The sequence below is a fragment of the Electrona antarctica genome (assembly GCF_951216825.1).
Source record: "Electrona antarctica genome assembly, chromosome: 22".
In the NCBI taxonomy this organism is placed as follows: Eukaryota; Metazoa; Chordata; class Actinopteri; order Myctophiformes; family Myctophidae; genus Electrona; species Electrona antarctica.
The window spans coordinates 7666251-7693330 of NC_136805.1; the positions used below are offsets into that span (position 1 = coordinate 7666251).

The following is a 27080-nucleotide window of genomic DNA, read 5'->3' on the forward strand; positions in this document are numbered from 1 at the left end:
TGGTATATTAACAGCTTTTTTCCTTGCTGTTAAAGCAGGATAGCTTTGAATGAAACTTTGCTAACACGCTAGCTATATGGACCAGAGCTACTAACACGCTGAGCTGGGCTAGCAATGCATTAGTGCTGGAAGTTCTCGGAGAACTAGCATTAGCTTTGGCGACTGAGGAGCTCGGGCCTGGAGGTCTAGCAATTAGAATTAGTTGTAATAATTGCTCAATGCCGGGCAAGGTCTCGGGCACAACACAGCTGCAGGACGAGACTAGAGACAAAAGGTGGGCGCTTGTCCCTGCAGGGAGCCGACCGGCGACAGCGAGGCCTTTGGCGGAGTGGGGCTGCTGCATGACTAGTCTAAACTAAAGCATGCCTTTTCTGTTATCAGACAGTTCCCCGAATAACGTCTACTCGATGAGCCTTGGATATGTAATTGGTGGACAGTTTTAATTAAACCTGTGAGCTCTTCTCGAGTCGACGATGACCCAGCATGTCAGTGGCGTCCAGTCCGGACACGCCGCCGGGCTACGATCCACTTGGCCGGCCGGCTGACTAGCTGCCCTGCCCTGAGTGGCGCCAGGGAACGCCGCTGGACTCTGGAGTGTGCTCAACGGCCGCTAACCACACAGCACTGGAGCAGTAGTTACTAGTCGTGTAGTGTAGTGTAAGATAGGAATCAGGAGGGTACTCTTTCATTGAACAATTGGTGGCCTTTAAAAGGGCCGTTGTGGTGGGAGATGAACTCCAAGGTCACTGCAGTACCTCCTGTATCATGGCGAGGTATCGCTGGATTTCGCGTAGAGTTTGCTCGGCCTTCTGGAGTTTCCTCTCTGTCCGCTCTCTCCTCTCTTCCTCTGTCTTCACTCTCATCACCTTCCTCAACCTCTCCTCCTGGTGGAGTTTCCTCCTCCGACTTTGCAGCCAGAAGTCGTCACGCAACCGGACTAACTGCACATGTATGTCAGCCATCTCTTCTCGATGATCAGGAACGATATGAAAATACAGCGAAAACGGTAAGCCTTTATAGCATACATATGCAAATTTGTTGTGCTGCTCCCAACAGGTGATTGGCCGATACTCTCCCTACAGGTGACGCGAGATTTCTTCTTTTGTTAATGCAGTCAGCCATTAACAAAAGATACGACGCCGAGCAGCGTCGTATCCTGATTGGCTGACTAGCTGTCGACTGGTAAATATGTGTCCGAGCCTGGCAAAATGGTCCTCAACTCGCCTATAATGAAAAGGGAGAAACATATTTGTGTGATTTTCGTTTTTTTCACATTAACAGTTTGAATGTTGAAGGTTTTCACTCCAACAGATTGTTGATTTGGTCAAATTAAATGTATGTATTTATAAGTCAATGCTTGTTTTTCGGCAAACTTTACCACTGTTTTGGGGCGGAGAGGAGCAGTTCCGAGATTTGCATACAAGCTTTCGATTGGTCATTGGAATGTCTTTGTCCTCGGGTTTCACGCCCTGAGCACCCTCCATTAGCGTGCTTGTGTGTTTGTAAACACATACTTCTTCAACATGGCTATAGTATCTTATATTATATGCAACGTCTTCACTGGGACGCGTTTCTCGTTTTTTGTTAACAATGCTTAACTAACTTAGAGTTGGTTGTAGACATCTTTGCACATTGATTCCCAGATTCCAGCATTGATTCACTTGCAAATAGATTCAGTTTTAAAGGAACCTTAATATAGAAAAGGTTTCTTGTTTGTAAACATTAGTGGACATTTTTGCACCCCTGGGGTAAACGTTATTTCACCATAACATTGCCACGCCCACAGCCCAGGATGGAAGAGGTGTACATGTAGCTCATTTACATTTCGTTGGTTGACTTATTATTGTGTCCAATAATAAACCTAGAGAAGAAGATGTTTACAGCTTTTCAGTGTGTTGGGTTCCAGTCATAAAGTTCCAAACCCCCAAATTGACTTGGACAAGATGTATTCTGAGTAGCCTAGTAGCTTGCTTGCTTGACATTTTTATTCACATTAGTACTAGAATGGGTACAATTCAAACAAAAGTATCAATAGTCAATACAAAGTCCTCAATCACAACACCAGAGGGAGTTCAACAAACCACGTGCAACCCAGATTCGGCTCAAATAAGCGATTAAATTCATTTAGCTCCTATGCCACTAAAATGTATAATGCCCTACCAAGAGCCATTAAGAAATGTGAATCCCTATACTCCTTCAAAACCACTCTCAAAGAGCACCTATGGACGGCTGCAATTCAAAACTCAAAAAGTCAATTTCCCACCCCTTTTCCCATACTGCACTGTCTGTACATGTTTTTCCCTTTTTGAGGGGTGCTAGGCCCTCCTATATACAGGTTTAATGTTTGTCTTTAGTTCAATGTTTGTTTTAAAAACGCCATTGACAATGAAGAGAAATTAATGTTTGTTTTGTCCCTAACGCAAACATTAAATCCCATTAACAATAAAGACAATTTAATGTTTGTTTTGACAGTTTGTTTTACATCACCTATACCGAATTCCCTCCTTGATGTTGTAAGATGATAAGAGCGCCCCTCACTTCACACAGGTGTGATTTTTACTTTCTTTAACTGTATATATGATGATTTTGACATTTACGTCATATATATATATTTTTTTTTAAGATATTTTTTTTGCGGCTTATGCCTTTTATTGGTTTTTGAAGGGACAGACAGTAGGCTGACAGGAAACGGAAGAGAGATGGGGGAAGACATGCAGTAAAGGCCGGCTCGGGAGTCGAACCCGCGGCACACTGCGACTGGATTACCAGTCGGGTGCCCAGACGGTTACGCCACCGCCTGGGCGACATTTACGTCATATTGTCTCTTTAATATATTAGCGCCCCTCACTTCACACGGTGTGATTTTCTTTCTTTTTTTTTTTTAAGTAAACAACTTTTCAAATGGAGGCAACACTAATGTGACCTAGGATTTGGTTATTTTTAAAGCAGTTCAAAGTGTTCATTAATGAGAATGCAAGGATGGACCACTAAGAAGACAGATGTAGGAGGCAGACGGAACCTAAAATAATTAATGCAGATCTAAACATCTCACATTAGAATTTAAAACACGTTTTGAAGCACAGTGTTTAAAGTGATCAATGAATGTAGCATTTTAGCCAACCACAGTCTGGACAGAATTACTGGGATTTCCAAGAGACAGACGGACACAGACATGAGTCTGAGAGAGAGAGAAAGAGAGCATCGCTGTCCATGGTGGAAATGAAATGAAATGAAATGAAATCTATATTTACCCAGGGTATCTGGGCTAAGCTCAAGAACTTGTTTCCAGCCAGGCCCTGCTCATAGAACACATTTCATCGTAGTGGTTGATGCCTTGTTCAAGGGCATTTCAGCGGTGGTAATTTTAACGTGTCGGACGGCTGATTCGAACTGGGAACCTTCCGGTATCTAGACCGCGCCGCTATCCGTTCGGCCACCGCTGCCACTATCTATGCTTAGGCCAGCAAATGGATGTATGCAGTTAATATAACGGTTTATTTTGCCTGTCATCCCAACATTTCACTTTTTTGAGTGGTGCAACCACTCCTATAGCGAGCTTTGTGTGTCTCTGGCTGTGTCCCAGGGTCCCTGGCTTGCTGTGTCTGAGCACAAAAATAGAGTTTGGTTGGTTTTCATCACTGTGTGTGTGTGTGTGTGTGGTGTGTGTGTGTGTGTGTGTGTGTGTGTGTGTGTGTGTGTGTGTGTGTGTGTGTGTGTGTGTACACTCACACACACACTAACTATATATATGATTTCGGGTGTGACAGTACAGTACAGTAGTGGGACCCCCACACGGTAACTGTTATTTCTCAACGCGGGGCGGCCAGGCCCCCTGGGCGCGTCCCTGGGGGTCTGGGTGTGACCCCCACACGGTAACTCTGTCATTCCAATAAAAAAATGGCAGCAGAAAGTAGTGTATTTTGTGAGCTTGTATATTGGCTAATTGGAACATCTTTATTTTTTTTACAACTTCATTATTCAAGAATGAGGTGGTAGTATGGCTAGGTGGACAAAAGTGGTCAATGAGACTACAATGTGAATGAGAAATAATGCTTTGTAGTTTTTGCTTTGTAGCTCTATCCATGTGCTCTATTTCTTTGTTTTGACAGAGCAATACAATCCATTCCAGCCCATGAGGGGAAAAATACATGGTGTACGTCCATATCTCTGCTTTACATCTGGAGCATCGTTCTCAAATATTGAAAAGGTATTATTCCTACACTGTTAAATCATCAGAAGCTGTCATGGCTGTTGGTGGAGCAGAGATTAGCTGCTAGTCTGGCTGGATTTTTTTAGGAACATTTGTTCAAATAAAAAACCAAAATGCTTATATAAAAATATTCATTATACCAGTGATAGACACAGACATAATACCAGACATGTTGCAATGGGTCGATTTACAGTGCCTAAGCCAAGAACTGATGCAATGAAGAATACAGTCATGTATTCATTACAGGGCAATGACTTTCTGGAACTCTCTACCAGTATGCATCACAGAAATTAAGGGTAAAAGGCACTTTAAGAAAAGACTGAATGACTTTCTTATATATATATGGCGAAATTGTAATTCTGTTTATGTCAATATACCAGTTAATGTAATCTAGAGTGAATGCACTAACCGTAGTTATGCTTTAACTCTTTGAGAGTTTCATGGATTTCTATATAGTTTTTAGACTTCTCTATGGCAGAATGGCGTTTTTGAATGATTTATTGAAAATTCTCTGTTGTGAATGTGTGACAACGAAAGACCTTCAGAGAAAGCTTGGCTTGTCTGCTTCCAGGAAAAAAATGAACTGAGTTGATAAAATGTTTAGTTGTGGTGTTGGAAGCCATTTAAAAGAGCCTGCATTTACACTGGGTAGTGTTTCTAGGACAACAAAAAAAGTTATGACCGGTTGAAGTTTTATTTTCTAAATAACTTTTTTTCTGCTGGGCGTACATAGCCATGCAATATCTCATTTTAAAGGGTGAGTTGTCTAGTTCAATTAAAATAAAATAAAAAGTTTCTCACATGTACCACTGTAGATATTTTGCCATCTATAAATAGCATGGTCAGTCATGATCAATCTGACCTATCCAGCTAAAAGTCCCCCTAGCTCTGAAATGGAACATCATATAAACTCAATTCTTTTTTGGGGTAAAATTAGACATTCTAACGCACATTTTGATATATACCATGTTTACATAGTCTTACCAGTACCGTGTCTATTCATGCATGTATCTCAAAAACCTGTTGTGAAGAAACAGTTTTGATAAAAAACTCATCCAAGGACATTGTTTTGATATGACTTTGTGCCCATGATATGTATCAAAATATAGACTTGAATGTATACTGTATTATAACAAAAAAAATTGGGTTCTTACCATCTACCGTTACAGAGTAAATCACAGTTGAAACTCGCTTAGTCAAACCATAAACCTCAGACTAGTGAACAAAATAGCCATGACAGGTCTAACTCATTGTAAAAGCTTGTCTTTTATTTTTTATGACTACTAACATAATACAATTATAATAAATATTACAGAAAATAAATAGGCCTACATACAAAACAGTTGTCCCCAAACTCCCCAGTGTCCCCAAACCACTGCATTCCAGTTGTTCTTGACGGTGTGTGTGTGTGTGTAGGCTAAATTTAAAAAAAAACAACAACTGAAATGAATGAATGCATCCGGTTCAGTGTCGGAGAACTCCATCGCAGTCTTGACTCTTCGTCTTCATCATCATCATCATCATCATCATCCTCCTCCTCCGATGCCAGTTCTAAATATATAAAAATAAACATTTAGCTGTAGTCAGCCCGGCCAATAGCCAGTTGGGGGGGGGGGGGACGTAGGCTATCTGACATCATCGTCATCACACGGAGACACACTAAACAATGTACAAGCATGATTGTATACAATATACAATGAATGCAATTATCATGCAAGCTCAGACGTCAATGAAACGTCATACAGATCTTATATAATACGCTACTGTTAGCTTCACTCCCCGTCCCCCCTCCGATCCTTGTAGCAACGTCATCATAACCACGCGTTGCTTCAGTAAACGATGCATGTTTGTTCTCCGTCTTTGTAGACAGTAAATAAAAGGAGCGAACATTACTCTAAAGATCAGATCGCCTATAAGGCACGCTACAATATAAAATACTTGTACTGCCATGCGTGCATGCCTGCTACGATACATTTGTACTGCACCAACCGATCGACACCAACCCCCCCTCCAGCCCTTAGCCAGCACCAATGCACCGACCAACACCATTAGCCAGCACCTTCGGTGCTGGCTAATGGCTGGGGGCCATCGTGGTGAGTCATTCTGGCGTCATGATCTGACTAGTAGTAGTAATTATCCAAGCATCTATTTGTAGCGATCATCTTATGATTTCTGATCACTATAGAAGGGCATTTTCTACAATAAGATTACCTCAAAACATTCCGGGTTGATCGTCTTCTTCAATGGTTTCCCGGTATAGCTCATCGGACGACGATGGGGAGACAATGAAAAAAGGAGGGAGGGAGCAGCGAGTCTCGCTGTAAGCACTGGACCAGGGCTACTCCGCCTGGAGAAGGCGACTGGGACGCGTATGGATCAATACTACTACCACAAAACTCGCTCAAATAAATAGTACTGCTTTCAACTTTTTCTGCTAGAAAATCGCTCGGGCGAGACGGCAAACAGGCAAAACAATGAAAACTATGAAGACTCCCTCTGCCCCCACTGTTTACAGGGGGTGGGACCAGCTTCCAATGGCAACACGTACACGTGTGTCACGTGACACGGGTTTTCTGGGTAATGTAGTTGGAATATAAGCTCAGGAATTTAAACAGCGCTTCGGAGCATATTAATATGTTTAGATTCATCAAAAACTGTGAAGACGCCAATTGGCGTCATTGATCATTTACGGAATTCTGATGAAGACGCCAATTGGCGTCTTTCATCTTCTAAGGGTTAATATATTTTTTTTGTTTGTTTTTTTCTTTCTTTTCTTTTGTGATATCTGTAATGTTGTAATGTTTTTTTGTATGTATATTATTCTGTGAGGACCCCAGGAAGAATAGCTGTTGCCAGCTAATGGGGATCCTAAATAAACTAAACTAAACTGAAAAAAAAAAACCCATACACTGACTAGGATTCATGTGGTTGATGCTGATTTACTGAATGAAAAGATAAAATAAAACATTTGTCGTAGATCTACGAGATCCCGTTCTTTGTGGCCCTGGATCATAAGAGAGAAGCCATACTGGTTGCTGTTAGAGGAACGCTGTCACTCAGGGTGAGTTACACAGTATAGTTTGGCCTTTTTCATTGTTTTTTAAACATTTGTTTCATTGTTGGGGACAGACACACAAAATTGTGTTTAATAGTCTTTCAAAAAGCACATTTATGTGTAACGGTTGTGAAAAATAAACTATTTAAATATTACCCGTATATGAAAAATAGCTTAAGTAACAAAGTATGACTTAAACTCAAATGTTATTTTTCAATATCTAATTTTAGTTAGTTTTAGTTATACTATAATAACCATGGCACACAGTAAATCCACAGTATTAATTTAACTCTCTGAGTTACAAATGGATAACTGAACACTCAGGATTTTAGTGTGTAGATCCCCTGCAGATCTGGAAAACCCCAAAGTTGTGGCCCTTACTGTATATCCATGTGTCTCTCATTATGAACACAGTGTACTCTGGTCCAGTGGTTCCTAACCTTTTTAGCCCGTGACCCAAAAGAGAAACTAGATGTCTCCCTGGTACCCAAACTAGTGGAAATAGCCGATCTACAAGCGCACAACGCGACGCCTCGCGCCGTGTTGTGAGCTTGTACATCAGCTATTTTCACTACTTCTTAAACGTAAGATACATTTAAATGATATAATTTCTTAGATTTTTCTTTGATTTCTTCATGAAATTACAAAAAAATAATCATTGAATTTGTTTTTAATTTAATTCATGAAAAAGTTATCTTTTTTTTGGGAACACTTTTTGAAAATGTTTGAAATAATAATAATTAAAAACAAAATGTAGGAAACGAAAACAAATAAAGGGACCCATGAAAATGTGTTGACTCCTGACCCAGTCTTTGGGGAACCAGTGCTCTGGTCAACGTATTGCCCAAGAGGAGAATTAGCAAGAGAGGCCAACTTTGCTCTACTTCCTGTATCTGCATGAGGTGGGCGGTAACATTATTAGGAGACAGGAAGAATGTTGGAGTCTATTCATTTCCAATGGGAGAGTGAACGTGAACACAGCTTCTGAACCATTCCTTAACTCCATGGTCACTGAACTAAATACTGGACCAAATCATCACAAGGCACACACTATTTACAAGATATTCATAGTAAATTGGCTTCTTTTAGCGAGACAAATCAGGAGAAAATCTACTTTGTTAATGACATTTCTTTATCCCAGCAACAAACTCTCGCAAGATTTGAGATGAGTCCGGAAGCCTCTCTCTGTCCACCTGCAATTTCACGGACAACACATAGGGGGCTCTGACCCCTATGAAGCAAACAACGCCTACTATATTTAGGAGACCATTTGTAGGCTTTGTGTACCATTTCGCCTCTAGTGGCTCCATTGAAGTTGGCCCATCTTCATACATAAACCATCTTTGGTATTGCTGTGTCTCCCGTTTGTGATGCAGGACGTGCTGACGGACCTGTCTGCTGAATGTGAGAACCTGCCGGTGGACGGCGTGTCGGGAACCTGCTACGCTCACAAGGTGAACCGAAGGGCCTGCTGCTGTCTGTGTGTTTACTGACATGCTGCTGTCTTTTATTTTGTGTTTTGTGTTTCGTAAGACTAGTTACTTAGTTTGTAGATTTAGATCTGCTATTTTCTAACGATTTGTATACATTTGAAAACTTACAAAATGGGACATTCTGCACATTGAGTACTTTTGGTGCTTTAAAAGGAGTAGTTCACCCCCAAAATGACACAATTACACACCCCATGGAGAGTTTTTTGTTTTTGTCGCATTCCGAAGCCAATAGTTTGATGACTGGCCGAGACTGTTTGAGTCTCCTGGCGGAGACTTATTGATATAAAATTTGTATTTTTTTGATTGAAGTATCCCTTTTACTAGCTCTGGTCCATAGCTCTAAATGTGTTTCATTTAGAGCTATGTTACTCTCAACTTCCGCCACTCGCATGAATGCAGACCAGCCTCTCCTCTTTAGCGTAAGTAAAATAACGTTTTTGCTACTCACCAAAACAAAGGCGAGTTGTGTCATTAGAAAGCCTACTTTCCTTAGTGGACGCACTCTGAGCCCCCCACCACACGTATACATGGTACTTTTTGGCCAGAAAGGGATTTTTTTTTCACCGGAGGAAAAATATTCTCTATGAGGCAGTTCTCTGGGCAATATCGGTAGAGGGCGCAGCGGAGTAACTAAAAGTATTTTTTTCCCGGTGGAAACAAAATCCCCTTTTGGTCAAAAAGTACAGTTTATACGTGTGGTGGGGGGCTCAGAGTGCGTCCACTAAGGAAAGTAGGCTTTCTAATGACACGACCCGCCTTTGTTTTGGTGAGTAGCAAAAACGTTATTTTTATTTACGAGAGGCTGGTATGCATTCATGCGAGCGGCGGAAGTTGAGAGTAACATAGCTCTAAATGAAACGCATTTAGAGCTATGGATCAGAGCTACCCTTTTACCAGCTCAGTGGCCTTGTGTTTAGACCTAGTGTCCGCCCTGAGACTGGGAGGTCGGAGTTCGATCCCTGGCCGGGGCATAACAAAGACTCACCCAGTGCCTCCCTGCTTGGCACTCAGCATCAAGGATTGCATCATGTCCAGGCGTAGTCTCATATGTGCCCTCAGTCCCTACGCTCATTCTGTAGCTCCCAGGGGTAGCCCCATATGTGCCCTCAGTCCCTATGCTCATTCTGTAGCTCCCAGGGGTAGCCCCATATGTGCCCTCAGTCCCTATGCTCATTCTGTAGCTCCCAGGGGTAGCCCCATATGTGCCCTCAGTCCCTATGCTCATTCTGTAGCTCCCAGGGGTAGCCCCATATGTGCCCTCAGTCCCTATGCTCATTCTGTAGCTCCCAGGGGTAGTCCCATATGTGCCCTCAGTCCCTATGCTCATTCTGTAGCTCCCAGGGGTAGCCCCATATGTGCCCTCAGTCCCTATGCTCATTCTGTAGCTCCCAGATGAGGTCACACACAGTTACCATTCCACTGCGTTTCAGAACCGGCGCATGGTTTCCATTAGGAACGTTGCTTACCCTTTTCTGCACATCGTATCCAAAAAGTAAAGGTCCGATCATGAGCTAAACTAATTTTACTTTAGGTCGCTTGTTTAGTCAGCTACTTCCATGTTTTTCAAGGAAGTTGTGCACATATGGGGCTAGTCCAGGGGGTGTAGGTGTACTTGTACATCAAGCTGCCTCACGCTCCAGAAACAGGAGATAAGCTCCTGCCCTATGGGCCTCTTCACAGCCACGAGGGCCTCGTGGCTTGGCAAGGCCTACTTACCTTACTTACTATCCCTTTAAGTATGTTGCGATGCCAATACCTTTGTACTTTTACTTTTGAATTCCGGAGTATTTCTGCATTGTAGTATTGATACTTAACCCATTTTGGGTGGGAACCCCTTTTGGTGTTAGCATTATGTTATGCTTTAGCTATTGAAAAATAGCAGATCTACAAGCTCATAGCGCTCATAGCGTGCTACGAGCTTGTAGATCTGCTATTTTTGAAAAATCAAAGAACCACTGACATAGAAACATAGCTTTTTCAGAAAACTGTCAGGATATAGAAGACATTTTTAGAATCTGATCTCAGGTCAAAATGGGTTTAGTAAAAACGGAGTACTTTTTCCACCACCTGTCATATCGTTGCTGTCGGGCAGAAACCTCATATCTGTGTCACACAAACTATTTGTAGGCTATTCTCAAATGTTTTTAAAATAATGACAAAAGGGACGTTTTTTGAACATACATTGGTTTCCACCCGATGGCTTTACTTTACTTTGATTGGTTTATTTGGACGGAACAGAGTATATTAATTAACACTACATGAAAATGTAGCGTAAATACACCGGATTTAGCAGAGATGCTAATGTCCATCCGTAGTCCCCGACTCCCTGCACATTGAACACTAAACAAAACTGACATAACAAGACATGAGAGGACAGCATACAAACACATCAAACACAGTTAAAAGGAAGGTTCTTTTTGGACATACAAGGTTTCCACCCGACAGCACCGATATGAAACAGCTGATCCCCAGGCGGAGAGTAAGGGCCGATTCATACTGTAGTGCCGAAATGATTTCGGCTCGTCAGAAAATGTCAGTAGCACCGAAGAGCCGACTTTAGGACGGTACCCGCCCCCCCGAACCTCAAATGACGTCACATTGTAGGCTCTACAGAGCCGAACCGACTTTTATTCGGCTCTAAAATAGGAGTACGAATCGGCCCTAATGTTGTCTCTACTCTCTCAGGGCATGTCTCAGGCAGCGACGTATATCTACAAAAAGCTGGTCAATGATGGCATCCTGAACCAAGCTTTCTCCATTGCACCGGTAAGCCTTGACTACACCATGAAATCCTCTGTGTTGATTTATCCATTTGCAACTCTGAGAGTGTACACAGATTAGTGGTTGATGGTTAGATTTTTTAACAAACTCTCAGAAATAACCACTTTAACCGTGGCATCACTGTAACCGTGGGAGCATTTTGGCCATGTTATAGGCTTGAAATGCCATAAGGGCACAGTCATATCAAAGTTTAATTCAAAATTCAAAAAAAGTTTTAATTCAACCTTTGAGGGTGGATTCCTCATTTTTTTTCCAATGGTAACGGAGCGTTTTCTTTTGTAGAAATTTGCGAATGGCAAGAAACCACTCCATTCCCATTGAAAAGCATTTGCAGAATCACCCTCATAAGTAGAATTAAACGGTGCCCTAAGATCTGCTAATTTCAGCAAAGAGATTTGGTGTAGAGAGAAAAAAGGAGGGGACCAAGTACAGAGACCAAACTGACTATGGAAGTTTTGTTTATTGGGGGGGTATATTTGACAATATATAAACAATATAATAAAATCAGACAAAAATATGATGCTATTCAGCCTTCATCATTGTTGTAGCCTAAAATCATCATCACGATTATTGAAGGAGATGTAAAAAAAAGCTAAACAATTGGTCAGAAATTGAATTATGGATTGCACGAGTGTGTGTTTATATTGTGTCCCCGTGTTTCTAGGAATATAAGCTGGTCATCACTGGCCACAGTCTGGGCGGAGGTACAGCTTCCCTGCTGGCCATCCTGTTGCGCAATTCTTTCCCCATGCTGCGGTGCTACTCCTTCTCTCCGCCAGGGGGCCTCATGAGGTAAAATGGGGAATAAGCATTCATACTAGTCCAGTTTTCGGTGAAGAGGTTGACCACTGAAAACTACAACATGACGTCTTCTCTCTGTTTTTACTAACCACCGAAACGGTGGTCACCTCTTCACCGAAACGGTGGTCACCTCTTCACCGAAAACTGGACTATGAATAGGCCTTTAAAGGGACATTTCAATTACACACCCCATGAAGGGGTGGTGTAACAATAATGCTTTTGCAAGAGAATATTACTGTGAAGTGTACATTTGTTCAGTCTCAAAATGGATACATTAACCCATTTTGACCTGAGATCAGATTCTAAAAAATGTCTTCTACATCCTGACAGTTTTCTGAAAAAGCAATGTTTCTATGTCAGTCGTTTTTCAAAAATAGCAGACCTACAAGTTTGTGTGTTTATGTATGATTAATGATACTTAGTAATGATGGAAAGGGGGTGGGAGCAATAAGCTTTGCTTCTTCTCACTCCTTTTGAATTTGCTTTTTTATTATTTTGTACTTATTCTGTCGTTTCTGTTTATATTGTTTTAAATTGCTTATTCAAATAAAGATTTCAATTCAATACAATTCATTTTTACATTAAAGTTTTTTAACCTGGGCATTTCGCAGAGTATAATTTGTAAGTGTTACTTGTTCCTTGTATTTCGTACTTGTACTTCCTAGCTTGGTTACATTTGGTAATGTGACATAAGGCTGAGATACACTTTTGTTCACAGCACACACCTGACAGAAGACCATTGATATTAAATATTGCTGATAATAGTTAACAGTTTAAAGGCCCATGACGTAAATCACCGTCAAGTTCAAGGTCACGGTCATGTGCCCGAGACGGAGATTGATTCATCTCCGTCAAATTAGTGATATGAAAACGGATCGCATCGCTCCACAGCCTAGATGCGCTTGTTGTGCAATCCTCGGTGTTGCACAACAGTGACACGTCATCGAAAATGCTCCCTGCCTGTTTAGCCGACGACAACGAAAATCTTAAAACGTAAATAATCCCGCCTAATTATAAAAAAATATCCTGTGTTAGACGGCCCTCCGCGGTCCAGTCGCGATAGATTTATTCTTATATACCTCCCGTTGTTGTCGATCGACTCTATAGTGGCGTGGCTAATGTTAGCTGCTACACACACATTCACAACAACATCCGGTCCGTCGGTAAAAGTGGTCCGGGCGCTATGGGCACATTTCATGAATGGATTAAATAGGTGTTAAATAGAATCGTTTAAAACCCATTCTAGGCGGGAACCCCTTTTGGTGTTAGCATTATGTTATGCTTTAGCTATTGAAAAATAGCAGATCTACAAGCTACGAAACATAGCTTTTTCAGAAAACTGTCAGGATGTAGAAGACATTTTTAGAATCTGATCTCAGGTCAAAATGGGTTAAATCCGAAGCTAAATGATGTAGTTGGCCCTTGCGTGTTTTAATATTTTCTAATATGGCCCCCTATGAAAACAGTTTGGACACCCCTGCAATAATGCATTCATATGTTAAGGCCTATTCATATTCCATCATAGGGGGGAAAAATCTGTGAAAAACGTGCAGGGTATTATTTTTTAAATATTCCTTAAAGAAATGGAGCTGGGCATGCACTTCTCCTTTGGCCCACCCATTCCTGGGACATCACATGTTAATGGTCCAGTGAAAAACTAAATAATAATAATAATAATATACACTTTTTGATTATAGCCAACTTCGACACTTGCTAATAGGCTAGGCCTACTAATACTTTCAGTGGCCCAGCCAGCCTGACAGTTCTATACGTCCCTCCCTCCCTCCCACCCTTCCTGGCGACGCTGATCCTGCCACCCGGGCTCGGACCTGTCAACCTCGTCACCTCCACAGACTTTATTGCTCGATTTGTCTCACCCTACACTGCTGTAAATCACCCATCAATACACCGTGTAGCGCTTTAATGTGGCTGAAATGCCCGCTAGGACATTTTAATTATAGTGGAATTGACTTGGTGTTGTTTTTTAAGCTATAGGCTATTGTTGCTCTGAATGTCTCTTGACCAATACTACTGACCTCGGGAAATAGAGAATATTTGAACCGAATACACATCGGTCATCGTGTGTACTATAGGCTATAGGCCTACTCGTATGGTATGCCTAATAACATACGAAAATATACCAAGGAATCATAATAAAGTGCTGTATAATTATATGCCTAATATCGTCTATATCTTTGTATACGCCATCAGTGATAACAAGATAGAATTGTTTATAGCCTACGCCCCCGCCCCCCCCTATAGTCTCGAGGTGAGCTTGCATGATCATGATGGTGACATTATTAATCACAACGATCAATCACATGATCATCATCATCATATCCATAATAATCGGCAGTTTCGACGATAGATTAGCAATAAGGTCCATATGGCTCATTGACGGGTGACAATAGGCTAAGTGGTTTTAAGGGATTTTGAGTGGATTAGCTACAGGGTGATTTGATGATCCTATAGCAATGCGTGAATGGCCCATTTTCACGAAATGTGAAAACTCGTTTATAACCAATAAAACTAATAAACCAATCTGGTATAGGCTATACACTCCAGTCCTAACTGTTCTTGTTAACTGTCAGATCTACCCGAAATGGGACATGGACAACCAATGCAAAACGTTAAAAAAAATGAAATAAATTGCCAGGCCTATGTTATGAAATAACCCCACAATCAAAAGTCCCCCAATGTCAATAGTCATATATAGGACCACATCCCGATGGCCCATTGACGGGTGACACGTGGTTTTAAAGGATTTTGAGTGGATTACAGGGGATTTGATGATCCCATAGTGTTAATCAATAATTAGGCGAGGGCTTAAGCCACTTAATCCATTGACATATTAAATGATAGAAACCAGCAGTTTAATGGCCGTTGATTATTATGACAGTGACAAGATGTCGAACATCGTAATCACATTATCATAAAATAATAACACAATGTGGACCTGGTGTTGTTGGTTAACTTGATTTGATTGTATATGCGGGAGCGTCCTGCACGTTTAACAATTAAACAATTAACAAAACAAATGTATGAATGATGTTCAAGCAGGCAGTATAGCCGAGATGAACCGCGACGTCACCACATGCGTTTCGTGTTTGCTCGGCAGCATTCTTGCATTTTCTTGTAAATTCCAGACAGTTTTCGCACCAAGTTGTTCCCTTCGGAAACATCTATTAACCTATTATCACGGCCATGTCAATGTCGCCGCTGTGTGAGGTGGTATTTACATGACTATTATCTCCACTTTATGGCTTCGCAGTCACCTCGTAGCTTATCTCCTTATCTCATAACACTGATGTCATTTGCTGTAAGAACAAATGTCCAACCACTTCCATGCAGCCCCAAAGCTTCACATTAACATTCATGCCTGACATTTTTATTTACCATAAAACACATATATATATATTTTTTCCTTTTTCTGACGCTCTTATAAAGTATTGCGTCTTGAGGTGAGCTTGCATGATCATGATGGTGACATTATTAATCACAACGATCGATCACATGATCATCATCATCATCATATCCATAATAATCGGCAGTTTCGACGATAGATTAGCAATAAGGTCCATATGGCTCATTGACGGGTGACAATAGGCTAAGTGGTTTTAAGGGATTTTGAGTGGATTAGCTACAGGGTGATTTGATGATCCTATAGCAATGCGTGAATGGCCCATTTTCACGAAATGTGAAAACACGTTTATAACCAATAAAACTAATAATCTAACGTTGCGACACGTGTTACTCTAGGATTTTTATTTTTTTACTGGTGCTTTATTTGGTCTCTTTTTTTTTATCTGTAAAGGAGAGGCACACAAATATAGAAAATAAAAACACATATATATATTATTTGCATTGTTTCGTGGGCCCTGTGGGTGTGCACTGACTATCCATGTGTTTCAGCCGTTAGTCTGAAGGGGGGAAATAGGAATAATAATAGTTATAATTATAATAATAATCATTGTAACAACAACAATAATAGCCAATATTATTATTACATAACCATATAACTTGGAAATGCCCCAATTCGTGGGAAAAGTCTATAAGCAGGCCATGGGAACGGCAGGTGAATGAATGAGTCGCTCTGTTTAACAGTCTGCGTCAACTCTTTGAAGTGCAGCTATGCAACAACGTCTCCTATTCGTCAATAGGAGACGACCATTAATGTCCTCATTGGGGCATTTTCACAGTGAAATGTTAGCGACGAGACAACCTGTCACTCAAAGAGAACAAAACCGTATAAATATCCTGCGTCTTCACAGTCAGGCATTCAGTAGCCTCTCCATCTCACGGAACACAGACACACACACACACCTTGGATATTATTAACAAAGAGATATCGCTTTTTTGGGGGGATATTTGGACTATATAGGACAGCCAGCTATACCATGGAACTAAATCTTCACTTCATCATGATCATGTCCATGTTCTGTCAAGTTCACGTTGCAGCATCTTGGTAAGACACACTTGTTCTCACTTTTAAAGTATTCCGTTTGCATTATTTAAAAAAAAGAAATAATGTGATGTCTGGTGATAAGCTATAGCCTATACTTTACTTACCATGCCTCTTCCTTTCTACAGGTCGGTAAATAACTTCCTCATGACCGGACCCAAGGCCTTCCTAACGTATGCCAGCAGTGTGCAGGTGGGCGCGCAGAACGGCATGCAGGAGTGTAAACATCAGTTCGCATGGGACAGGTGGAACTGTCCGGAAAGTGCGCTCCAGTTATCAACACAGAGCGGTCTCCGCAGTGGTGAGGAAACGCACATTTCGCTTGTTTCATTCATTATAGCCTATACTTTTTAGTTGTGCCAATGCTGTATGTATAACGCGGCGCCTATATGCAATTACGCATGGTTACGCACATAGATTGGACTTATTACAAAGGCCTAATGATGGTACAACATTTGATAGCAAAATAATATTATTACACATGAATAACATATTTTCTTTCCAATTCAATTTAGCCACAAGAGAGACGTCTTTTGTCCATGCTATCAGCGCTGCGGGAGTGATGTACACGCTGACCAAGAACTGCAGCATGGGAGACTTCGACAACTGTGGCTGCGATGACTCCAAAATTGGACAAAATGGTACGTTAGCGTATAGATCAAAAGGAAAGAAAAACTGTCCGGGGGCGACAATTCTGTATCTTAACATGACATGAGAAGCAGGCCTACTGTATGTATATTATAACTCAGACCTTTTGATTCTGCAGGTGGCAAAGGGTGGATATGGGGCGGATGCAGTGACAATGCTGCGTTCGGCGAGAAGATCTCCAAACAGTTTGTGGACGCGCTGGAAAATGGACATGATTCGCGTGCAGCCATCAACCGGCACAACAACGAAGCTGGCAGATTGGTATGTGGTGCTTCATTATCTTTTGAATAATCAAACATGTGTTTACTTAATTATGTCAAGTATAGGCCTATTATGTATACAGTGCACTAGAGAGTGTAGAAGTTGCCTGACACATATCTCCCGTTTGTCTCCCGACAGGCCATCAAATCTACCATGAGGAAAGCCTGCAAGTGCCACGGAGTATCCGGGAGCTGCAGCCTCCAGACCTGCTGGATGCAGCTGGGGGACTTCAGGGACGTGGGGAACTTCCTCAAGGTGAAGTACGACCAGGCGAGGACGCTGGACATGGACAAGAGGCGAATGAGGGCCGGGAACAGCGCCGACAACCACGGCGCCATCGCCAACGCGTTCAGCAGCGTCCCCAAGACGGAGCTCATCTACCTGGAGGACTCCCCCGACTACTGCGCCAAGAACCAGAGCCTGGGCTACCACGGCACGGAGGGCCGCGAGTGTCTCCGCGGGGGAGGAGGAGGAGGCAAGAACAACGGCTCCCAGTGGGAGCGACAGAGCTGCCGCCGGCTGTGCCACGACTGCGGCCTCAAGGTGGAGGAGAAGCGCGTCGAGGTGGTCAGCAGCTGCAAGTGTAAATTTCACTGGTGCTGCACGATCAAGTGCGAGACGTGCACGCAGGTTGTCACCAAATATTATTGCGCGCGCCGGGAAAGAGGAGCTGCGCGCAAAATGAAGCCGAGCGGACGAAGGCCGCACAATAAAACCAAACGGAGGCACCGTGCGCGCACCGAGCGCAAGCAGTGAGTGACTGCATGCTCGCGCTCTGTAAAGACTGTTATGTGAATGTCTCCGCAATCAATACATTACGAGTCTGCCTCATCCTGGACTCGCAGCAACTGACAGCCTTTCATTAATTAAGACTTTTAATGCACTTTATATAACTTGGAGAGATAGACTATATATATATATCTCCAAACTGCATGACAACCTGTATATTCATTTCCCACGGATTGACCCTCCCTTGTATTGTGTGTCACTTGTTTGTTGTCGTCTCGTTCGATGTTGTGTGCGACGTTTTGTGTCGGATGTATTTTTGCATGATAAAACAAACCTTAATAAATATTTTAATAGTAGCAGCTCGCCCTGTCTCATTTGTAGCCTAAACGTGCCATGTGGATTCGTCAGCTCTTTGAAATTGCATGTGACGCTGTCAATTTGTATATTGGTTGTGGTTGTGGTTCCACAGGCTCTGCGGGAATCCCGGCGTGAAGTGATTCATCGTGGGCCGTGGTGTGGTGGTGGTGTCACATGTGAGCCAGCGGGTGGAAAATAAACTTTAAACGTGTCACCCTTTGAAGTGCGCAATAGGCATTTCCTAAATCCATCGCCCAATCAGCTATGGGATCACGGAAACAAAGCGTGGTTCCTTGTTCAAATAATGGAGCAGGTTTGTGATACAACCACACCACACCACATAGGCCTATACCATAAACCAGAGCTCCTCTGTGCGGCCAACAACGCAGACTCAAAAATGGCAATTTCTATATTTTTGCTCGTAGCACTTTTTCACCACAACAGCTGTCTGGCAAACGCTTGGTAAGTCTTTATTTATTTAATGTATAGTTCGTCTGTGGATTGTCCTTATAATTTGTTTCTCTCAATTTTAAATTGCCTGTTGTGTGTCTTTTCACCATTTCAGGGCTGCAAACAACTTTCTTATGACAGGACCCAAGGCCTATTTGACTTATACGAGCAGCGTGCAGGTGGGCGCGCAGGCCGGCATGGAAGAGTGCAAACACCAGTTCGCTTGGGAACGGTGGAACTGTCCGGAGAGCGCGATCCAACTGAAAGGACTGAGAAGTGGTACGTTTCCAAAAAATCACACCCGTGTGAACTGAGTGGTGTAAGGTCTTATATAGACTGATCAGCTGTGGTCTGAACTGGGTGACCATAGCAACCATGCTAATTTTTTGGTACGAACAGACAGTCAGACAGACAAACTAACAAAGCCAGTTGTAGGAGTGGTTTACACCACTCAAAAACTAAATTTACCAGGAGGGCATAACACATAACAGAGGTAGTAATTCCACACCCCACTTAACAGGCACCCATACCAACCTGTGGATTAACTGATTTCTGTATTAACCATAATTTTGTATAGTAATGCAATATTTTGTTTTCCAGCTAACGATAACATGTCTGTGACTGGGAAGGATTGTACAGGTAAAGGTTATTATAAATATTTGTTAGGAATATTTTCCTATCAATGAATTGACACCAGAAAATGTATATTTTTAAATAATACAACACACAATACCACTAGGCAGAGGGAGTAATGCCACTTGAATATTTTCAACTCAGCCTCATGGTGGCGCTATAACTGGCCGATTTGTGTTCTTACCTATAACTGCACCGATCTGTGTAAAACCTTGTATGCACACTCCCTAGAGGCCAAGGAAAAACCTTTGCCTGGAATTTTTCACATCTGCTCTTTATAGCGCCACCAGGAGGCCGACATATGTAAAACACATTTTCTAATATTACTCCTTCAGATTTTATCCAAATTTCACGCAAATCGGTACACATGCTCTCCATAGTCATGTGATCATGTGATTGATTTCTCATAGCCCGTTTTGTACAAATCGCCACAACTCCTCAACGCAGCGTCCGATTGCGGTGATGCCAATTCCCACTAGGCTAAGGAAGAAATGCCACTTGACAGTTTTCAAATCAGCCTCATGGTGGCGCTACAACAGGCCAAGTTGCGTCACACACACACACACACACACACACACGCACATACACAAAGCCCCCAAACAAACATGTTTATATTACTCCTAAACATTTTACCAAACATCACATACTCTCCTATCCTCCTGGTGGAGACCTGTGCCCAGAAGGGCACTTTTTCTAGTCTATATCTATTTTCAGATATACAAGCTCACGGCAAGTCACTTTGTGCCATGCTGCAAGCATAATCTATATATCTATTTTCAGATATACAAGCTCACAGCAAGTCACTTTGTGCCATGCTGCAAGCTTAATCTATATATCTATTTTCAGATATACAAGCTCACAGCAAGTCACTTTGTGCCATGCTGCAAGCTTAATCTATATATCTATTTTCAGATATACAAGCTCACAGCAAGTCACTTTGTGCCATGCTGCAAGCTTAATCTATATATCTATTTTCAGATATACAAGCTCACAGCAAGTCACTTTGTGCCATGCTGCAAGCTTAATCTATATATCTATTTTCAGATATACAAGCTCACAGCAAGTCACTTTGTGCCATGCTGCAAGCTTAATCTATATATCTATTTTCAGATATACAAGCTCACAGCAAGTCACTTTGTGCCATGCTGCAAGCTTAATCTATATCTATTTTCTTTTGCATCGCAAAAAATGACACATTTTCCTTCTCTTCTGGGGGGTCCCTGCATGGCGGCACAGAACATTTTCAGATGTATACTGCAGTTAGTTGGCAGTAACTGCAGTTAGTTGGCAGTAACTGCAGTTAGTTGGCAGTAACTGCAGTTACTTATAGTTAGTTATATAGGCAGTTTTATATTTTTTATGCTAAACATACATTAACATAACAAATAATGTAGGTTAAAGCAGAACATAAAGTAGGAAGAGTAAGTGCTACTATAAGGTAGTAGCTAATGGGGATCCAAATAAACAAGAAACAAGAAACAATTCAAATCAGCAGCCCCACCTTTACCTAACATATGGTGATGAACACAATAATGCAGGCTATATGCAGCTGTGTGCGGCCCGCGGGCCAAATGCAGCCCTGGGGTGAATTTTATATCGTCCGCAACTTCATACCTGAATTGCATTGTGAACGAGCCCGCCCAACAGTATGGGACATTTTTACATTAAAGTTTTTTAACCTGGGCATTTCGCAGAGTATAATTTGTAAGTTATCCTTGTTCCTTGTATTTCGTTTTTTTATCTTCCTAGCTTGGTTACATTTGGTAATGTGACATAAGGCTGAAAAAAGGCTGAGATACACTTTTGTTCACAGCACACACCTGACAGAAGACCATTGATATTAAATATTGCTGATAATAGTTAACAGTCATGTGCCCGAGACAGAGATTGATTAAGCTCCGTCAAATTAGTGATATAAAAACGGATCACATCGCTCCACAGCCTAGATGCGCTTGTTGTGCAATCCTCGGTGTTGCACAACAGTGACACTTCATCGAAAATGCTCCCTGCCTGTTTAGCCGACGACAACGAAAATCTTAAAACGTTAATAACTCGCGATCTAAATAATCCCGCCTAATTATAAAAAAATATCCTGTGTTAGACGGCCCTCCGCGGTCCAGTCGCTAGTCGCGATAGATTTATTCTTATATACCTCCCGTTGTTGTCGATCGACTCTATAGTGGCGTGGCTAATGTTAGCTGCTACACACACATTCACAACAACATCCGGTCCGTCGGTAAAAGTGGTCCGGGCGCTATGGGCACATTTCATGAATGGATAAATAGGTGTTAAATAGAATCGTTTAAAACCCATTCTGGGCGGGAACCCCTTTTGGTGTTAGCATTATGTTATGCTTTAGCTATTGAAAATAGCAGATCTACAAGCTACGACTGACATAGAAACATAGCTTTTTCAGAAAACTGTCAGGATGTAGAAGACATTTTTAGAATCTGATCTCAGGTCAAAATGGGTTAAATCCGAAGCTAAATTATGTAGTTGGCCCTTGCGTGTTTTAATATTTTCTAATATGGCCCCCTTTGAAAACAGTTTGGACACCCCTGCAATAATGCATTCATATGTTAAGGCCTATTCATATTCCATCATAGGGGGGAAAAATCTGTGAAAAACTTGCAGGGTATTATTTTTTAAATATTCCTTAAAGAAATGGAGCTGGGCATGCACTTCTCCTTTGGCCCACCCATTCCTGGGACATCACATGTTAATGGTCCAGTGAAAAACTAAATAATAATAATAATAATAATAATAATAATAATAATAATAATAATAATAATAATAATATACACTTTTTGATTATAGCCAACTTCGACACTTGCTAATAGGCTAGGCCTACTAATACTTTCAGTGGCCCAGCCAGCCTGACAGTTCTATACGTCCCTCCCTCCCTCCCACCCTTCCTGGCGACGCTGATCCTGCCACCCGGGCTCGGACCTGTCAACCTCGTCACCTCCACAGACTTTATTGCTTGATTTGTCTCACCCTACATGGAGGTTTTAAACCAATGCAAAACATTAAAAAAATGAAATAAATTGCCAGGCCTATGTTATGAAATATCATAGAATCAACCCCCCCCCCCACAATCAAAAGTCCCCCAATGTCAAGAGATTTGGGGTTTCAGCCCTCAAGTTGAATTATTGGGGATTAGTCGCCTCTATTGTCATATAGGACCACATCCCGATGGCCCATTGACGGGTGACAAGTGGTTTTAAAGGATTTTGAGTGGATTACAGGGGATTTGATGATCCCATAGTGTTAATCAATAATTAGGCGAGGGCTTAAGCCACTTAATCCATTGACATATTAAATGATAGAAACCAGCAGTTTAATGGCCGTTGATTATTATGACAGTGACAAGACGTCGAACATCGTAATCACATTATTATAAAATAATAACACAATGTGGACCTGGTGTTGTTGGTTAACTTGATTTGATTGTCTCACCCTACACTGCTGTAAATCACCCATCAATACACCGTGTAGCGCTTTAATGTGGCTGAAATGCCCGTTAGGACATTTGAATTATAGCGGAATTAACTTGGTGTTGTTTTTTAAGCTATAGGCTATTGTTGCTCTGAATGTCTCTTGACCAATACTACTGACCTCGGGAAATAGACGAATATTTGAACCGAATACACATCGGTCATCGTGTGTACTATAGGCTATAGGCCTACTCGTATGGTATGCCTAATAACATACGAAAATATACCAAGGAATCATAATAAAGTGCTTTATAATTATATTCCTAATATCGTCTATATCTTTGTATACGCCATCAGTGATAACAAGATAGAATTGTTTATAGCCTACGCCCCCGCCCCCCCCAATAGTCTCGAGGTGAGCTTGCATGATCATGATGGTGACATTATTAATCACAACGATCGATCACATGATCATCATCATCATCATATCCATAATAATCGGCAGTTTCGACGATAGATTAGCAATAAGGTCCATATGGCTCATTGACGGGTGACAATAGCCTAAGTGGTTTTAAGGGATTTTGAGTGGATTAGCTACAGGGTGATTTGATGATCCTATAGCAATGCGTGAATGCGTGAATGGCCCATTTGCACGAAATGTGAAAACACGTTTATAACCAATAAAACTAATAAACCAATCTCGTCAATGTGTCTGGTATAGGCTATACACTCCAGTCCTAACTGTTCTTGTTAACTGTCAGATCTACCCCAAATGGAACATGGAGGTTTTAAACCAATGCAAAACATTAAAAAAATGAAATAAATTGCCAGGCCTATGTTATGAAATATCATAGAAACCACCCCCCCCACACACACACACACACACACACAATCAAAAGTCCCCCAATGTCAAGAGATTTGGGGTTTCAGCCCTCAAGTTGAAGTATTGGGGATTAGTCGCCTCTATTGTCATATAGGACCACATCCCGATGGCCCATTGACGGGTGACAAGTGGTTTTAAAGGATTTTGAGTGGATTACAGGGGATTTGATGATCCCATAGTGTTAATCAATAATTAGGCGAGGGTTTAAGCCACTTAATCCATTGACATATTAAATGATAGAAATTTCCATGCAGCCCCAAAGCTTCACATTAACATTCATGCCTGACATTTTTATTTACCATAAAACACATATATATATTTTTTTTCCTTTTTCTGACGCTCTTATAAAGTATTGCGTTGCGACACGTGTTACTCTAGGATTTAATTTTTTTTACTGGTGCTTTATTTGGTCTTTCTTTTTTTTAATCTGTAAAGGAGAGGCACAAAAATATAGAAAATAAAAACACATATATATATTATTTGCATTGTTTTGTGGGCCCTGTGGGTGTGCACTGACTATCCATGTGTTTCAGCCGTTAGTCTGAAGGTGGGAAATAGGAATAATAATAGTTATAATTATAATAATAATCATTGTAACAACAACAATAATAGCCAATATTATTATTACATAACCATATAACTTGGAAATGCCCCAATTCGTGGGAAAAGTCTATAAGCAGGCCATGGGAACGGCAGGTGAATGAATGAGTCGCTCTGTTTAACAGTCTGCGTCAACTCTTTGAAGTGCAGCTATGCAACAACGTCTCCTATTCGTCAATAGGAGACGACCATTAATGTCCTCGTTGGGGCATTTTCACAGTGAAATGTTAGCGACGAGACAACCTGTCACTCAAAGAGAACAAAACTGTATAAATATCCTCCGTCTTCACAGTCAGACATTCAGTAGCCTCTCCATCTCACGGAACACAGACACACACAGACACACACCTTGGATATTATTAACAAAGAGATATCGCTTTTTTGGGGGGATATTTGGACTATATAGGACAGCCAGCCAGCTATACCATGGAACTAAATCTTCACTTCATCATGATCATGTCCATGTTCTGTCAAGTTCACGTTGCAGCATCTTGGTAAGACACACTTGTTCTCACTTTTAAAGTATTCCGTTTGCGTGATTTAAAAAAAAGAAATAATGTGATGTCTGGTGATAAGCTATAGCCTATACTTTACTTACCATGTCTCTTCCTTTCTACAGGTCGGTAAATAACTTCCTCATGACCGGACCCAAGGCCTTCCTAACGTATGCCAGCAGTGTGCAGGTGGGCGCGCAGAGCGGCATGCAGGAGTGTAAACATCAGTTCGCATGGGACAGGTGGAACTGTCCGGAAAGTGCGCTCCAGTTATCAACACACAACGGTCTCCGCAGTGGTGAGGAAACGCACATTTCGCTTGTTTCATTCATTACAGCCTATACTTTTTAGTTGTGCCAATGCTGTATGTATAACGCGGCGCCTATATGCAATTACGCATGGTTACGCACATAGATTGGACTTATTACAAAGGCGTAATGATGGTACAACATTTGATAGCAAAATAATAATATTACACATGAATAACATATTTTCTTTCCAATTCAATTTAGCCACAAGAGAGACGTCTTTTGTCCACGCTATCAGTGCTGCGGGAGTGATGTACACGCTGACCAAGAACTGCAGCATGGGAGACTTCCACAACTGTGGCTGCGATGACTCCAAAATTGGACAAAATGGTACGTTAGCGTATAGATCAAAAGGAAAGAAAAACTGTCTGGGGGCGACAATTCTGTATCTTAACATGACATGAGAAGCAGGCCTATGTATATTATAACTCAGACCTTTTGATTCTGCAGGTGGCAAAGGGTGGATATGGGGCGGATGCAGTGACAATGCTGCGTTCGGCGAGAAGATCTCCAAACAGTTTGTGGACGCGCTGGAAAATGGACATGATTCGCGTGCAGCCATCAACCGGCACAACAACGAAGCTGGCAGATTGGTATGTGGTGCTTCATTATCTTTTGAATAATCAAACATGTGTTTACTTCATTATGTCAAGTAGGCCTATTATGTATACAGTGCACTAGAGAGTGTAGAAGTTGCCTGACACATATCTCCCGTTTGTCTCCCGACAGGCCATCAAATCTACCATGAGGAAAGCCTGCAAGTGCCACGGAGTATCCGGGAGCTGCAGCCTCCAGACCTGCTGGATGCAGCTGGGGGACTTCAGGGACGTGGGGAACTTCCTCAAGGTGAAGTACGACCAGGCGAGGACGCTGGACATGGACAAGAGGCGAATGAGGGCCGGGAACAGCGCCGACAACCACGGCGCCATCGCCAACGCGTTCAGCAGCGTCCCCAAGACGGAGCTCATCTACCTGGAGGACTCCCCCGACTACTGCGCCAAGAACCAGAGCCTGGGCTACCACGGCACGGAGGGCCGCGAGTGTCTCCGCGGGGGAGGAGGAGGAGGCAAGAACAACGGCTCCCAGTGGGAGCGACAGAGCTGCCGCCGGCTGTGCCACGACTGCGGCCTCAAGGTGGAGGAGAAGCGCGTCGAGGTGGTCAGCAGCTGCAAGTGTAAATTTCACTGGTGCTGCACGATCAAGTGCGAGACGTGCACGCAGGTTGTCGCCAAATATTATTGCACGCGCCGGGAAAGAGGAGCTGCGCGCAAAATGAAGCCGAGCGGACGAAGGCCGCACAATAAAACCAAACGGAGGCACCGTGCGCGCACCGAGCGCAAGCAGTGAGTGACTGCATGCTCGCGCTCTGTAAAGACTATTATGTGAATGTCTCCGCAATCAATACATTACGAGTCTGCCTCATCCTGGACTCGCAGCAACTGACAGCCTTTCATGAATTAAGACTTTTAATGCACTTT

General features: G+C 42.2%; 2 protein-coding genes across 2 annotated transcripts; both read left to right on the top strand.

Moving 5' to 3' along the window:
- LOC306914830 (protein Wnt-8a-like) lies at positions 1–26949 on the top strand (the record flags this gene model as incomplete). The annotated part of the gene is made up of 10 exons (XM_079492029.1): positions 1–1006; positions 4110–4207; positions 7188–7271; positions 8642–8719; positions 11444–11524; positions 12204–12331; positions 19363–19526; positions 25807–25932; positions 26053–26195; positions 26332–26949. Exons 2-10 carry the CDS (start codon positions 4133–4135, stop codon positions 26947–26949), a joined length of 1497 nt encoding a protein of 498 aa, XP_079348155.1. The 5' UTR covers positions 1–1006; positions 4110–4132.
- Positions 16911–18467, top strand: LOC306915838 (protein Wnt-8a-like; the record flags this gene model as incomplete). The annotated part of the gene is made up of 4 exons (XM_079493477.1): positions 16911–17103; positions 17318–17443; positions 17569–17711; positions 17850–18467. The coding sequence occupies 4 exons, from the start codon at positions 16911–16913 to the stop codon at positions 18465–18467; spliced, it is 1080 nt and encodes a 359-aa protein (XP_079349603.1).
- Positions 26950–27080: the final 131 nt, after the last annotated feature.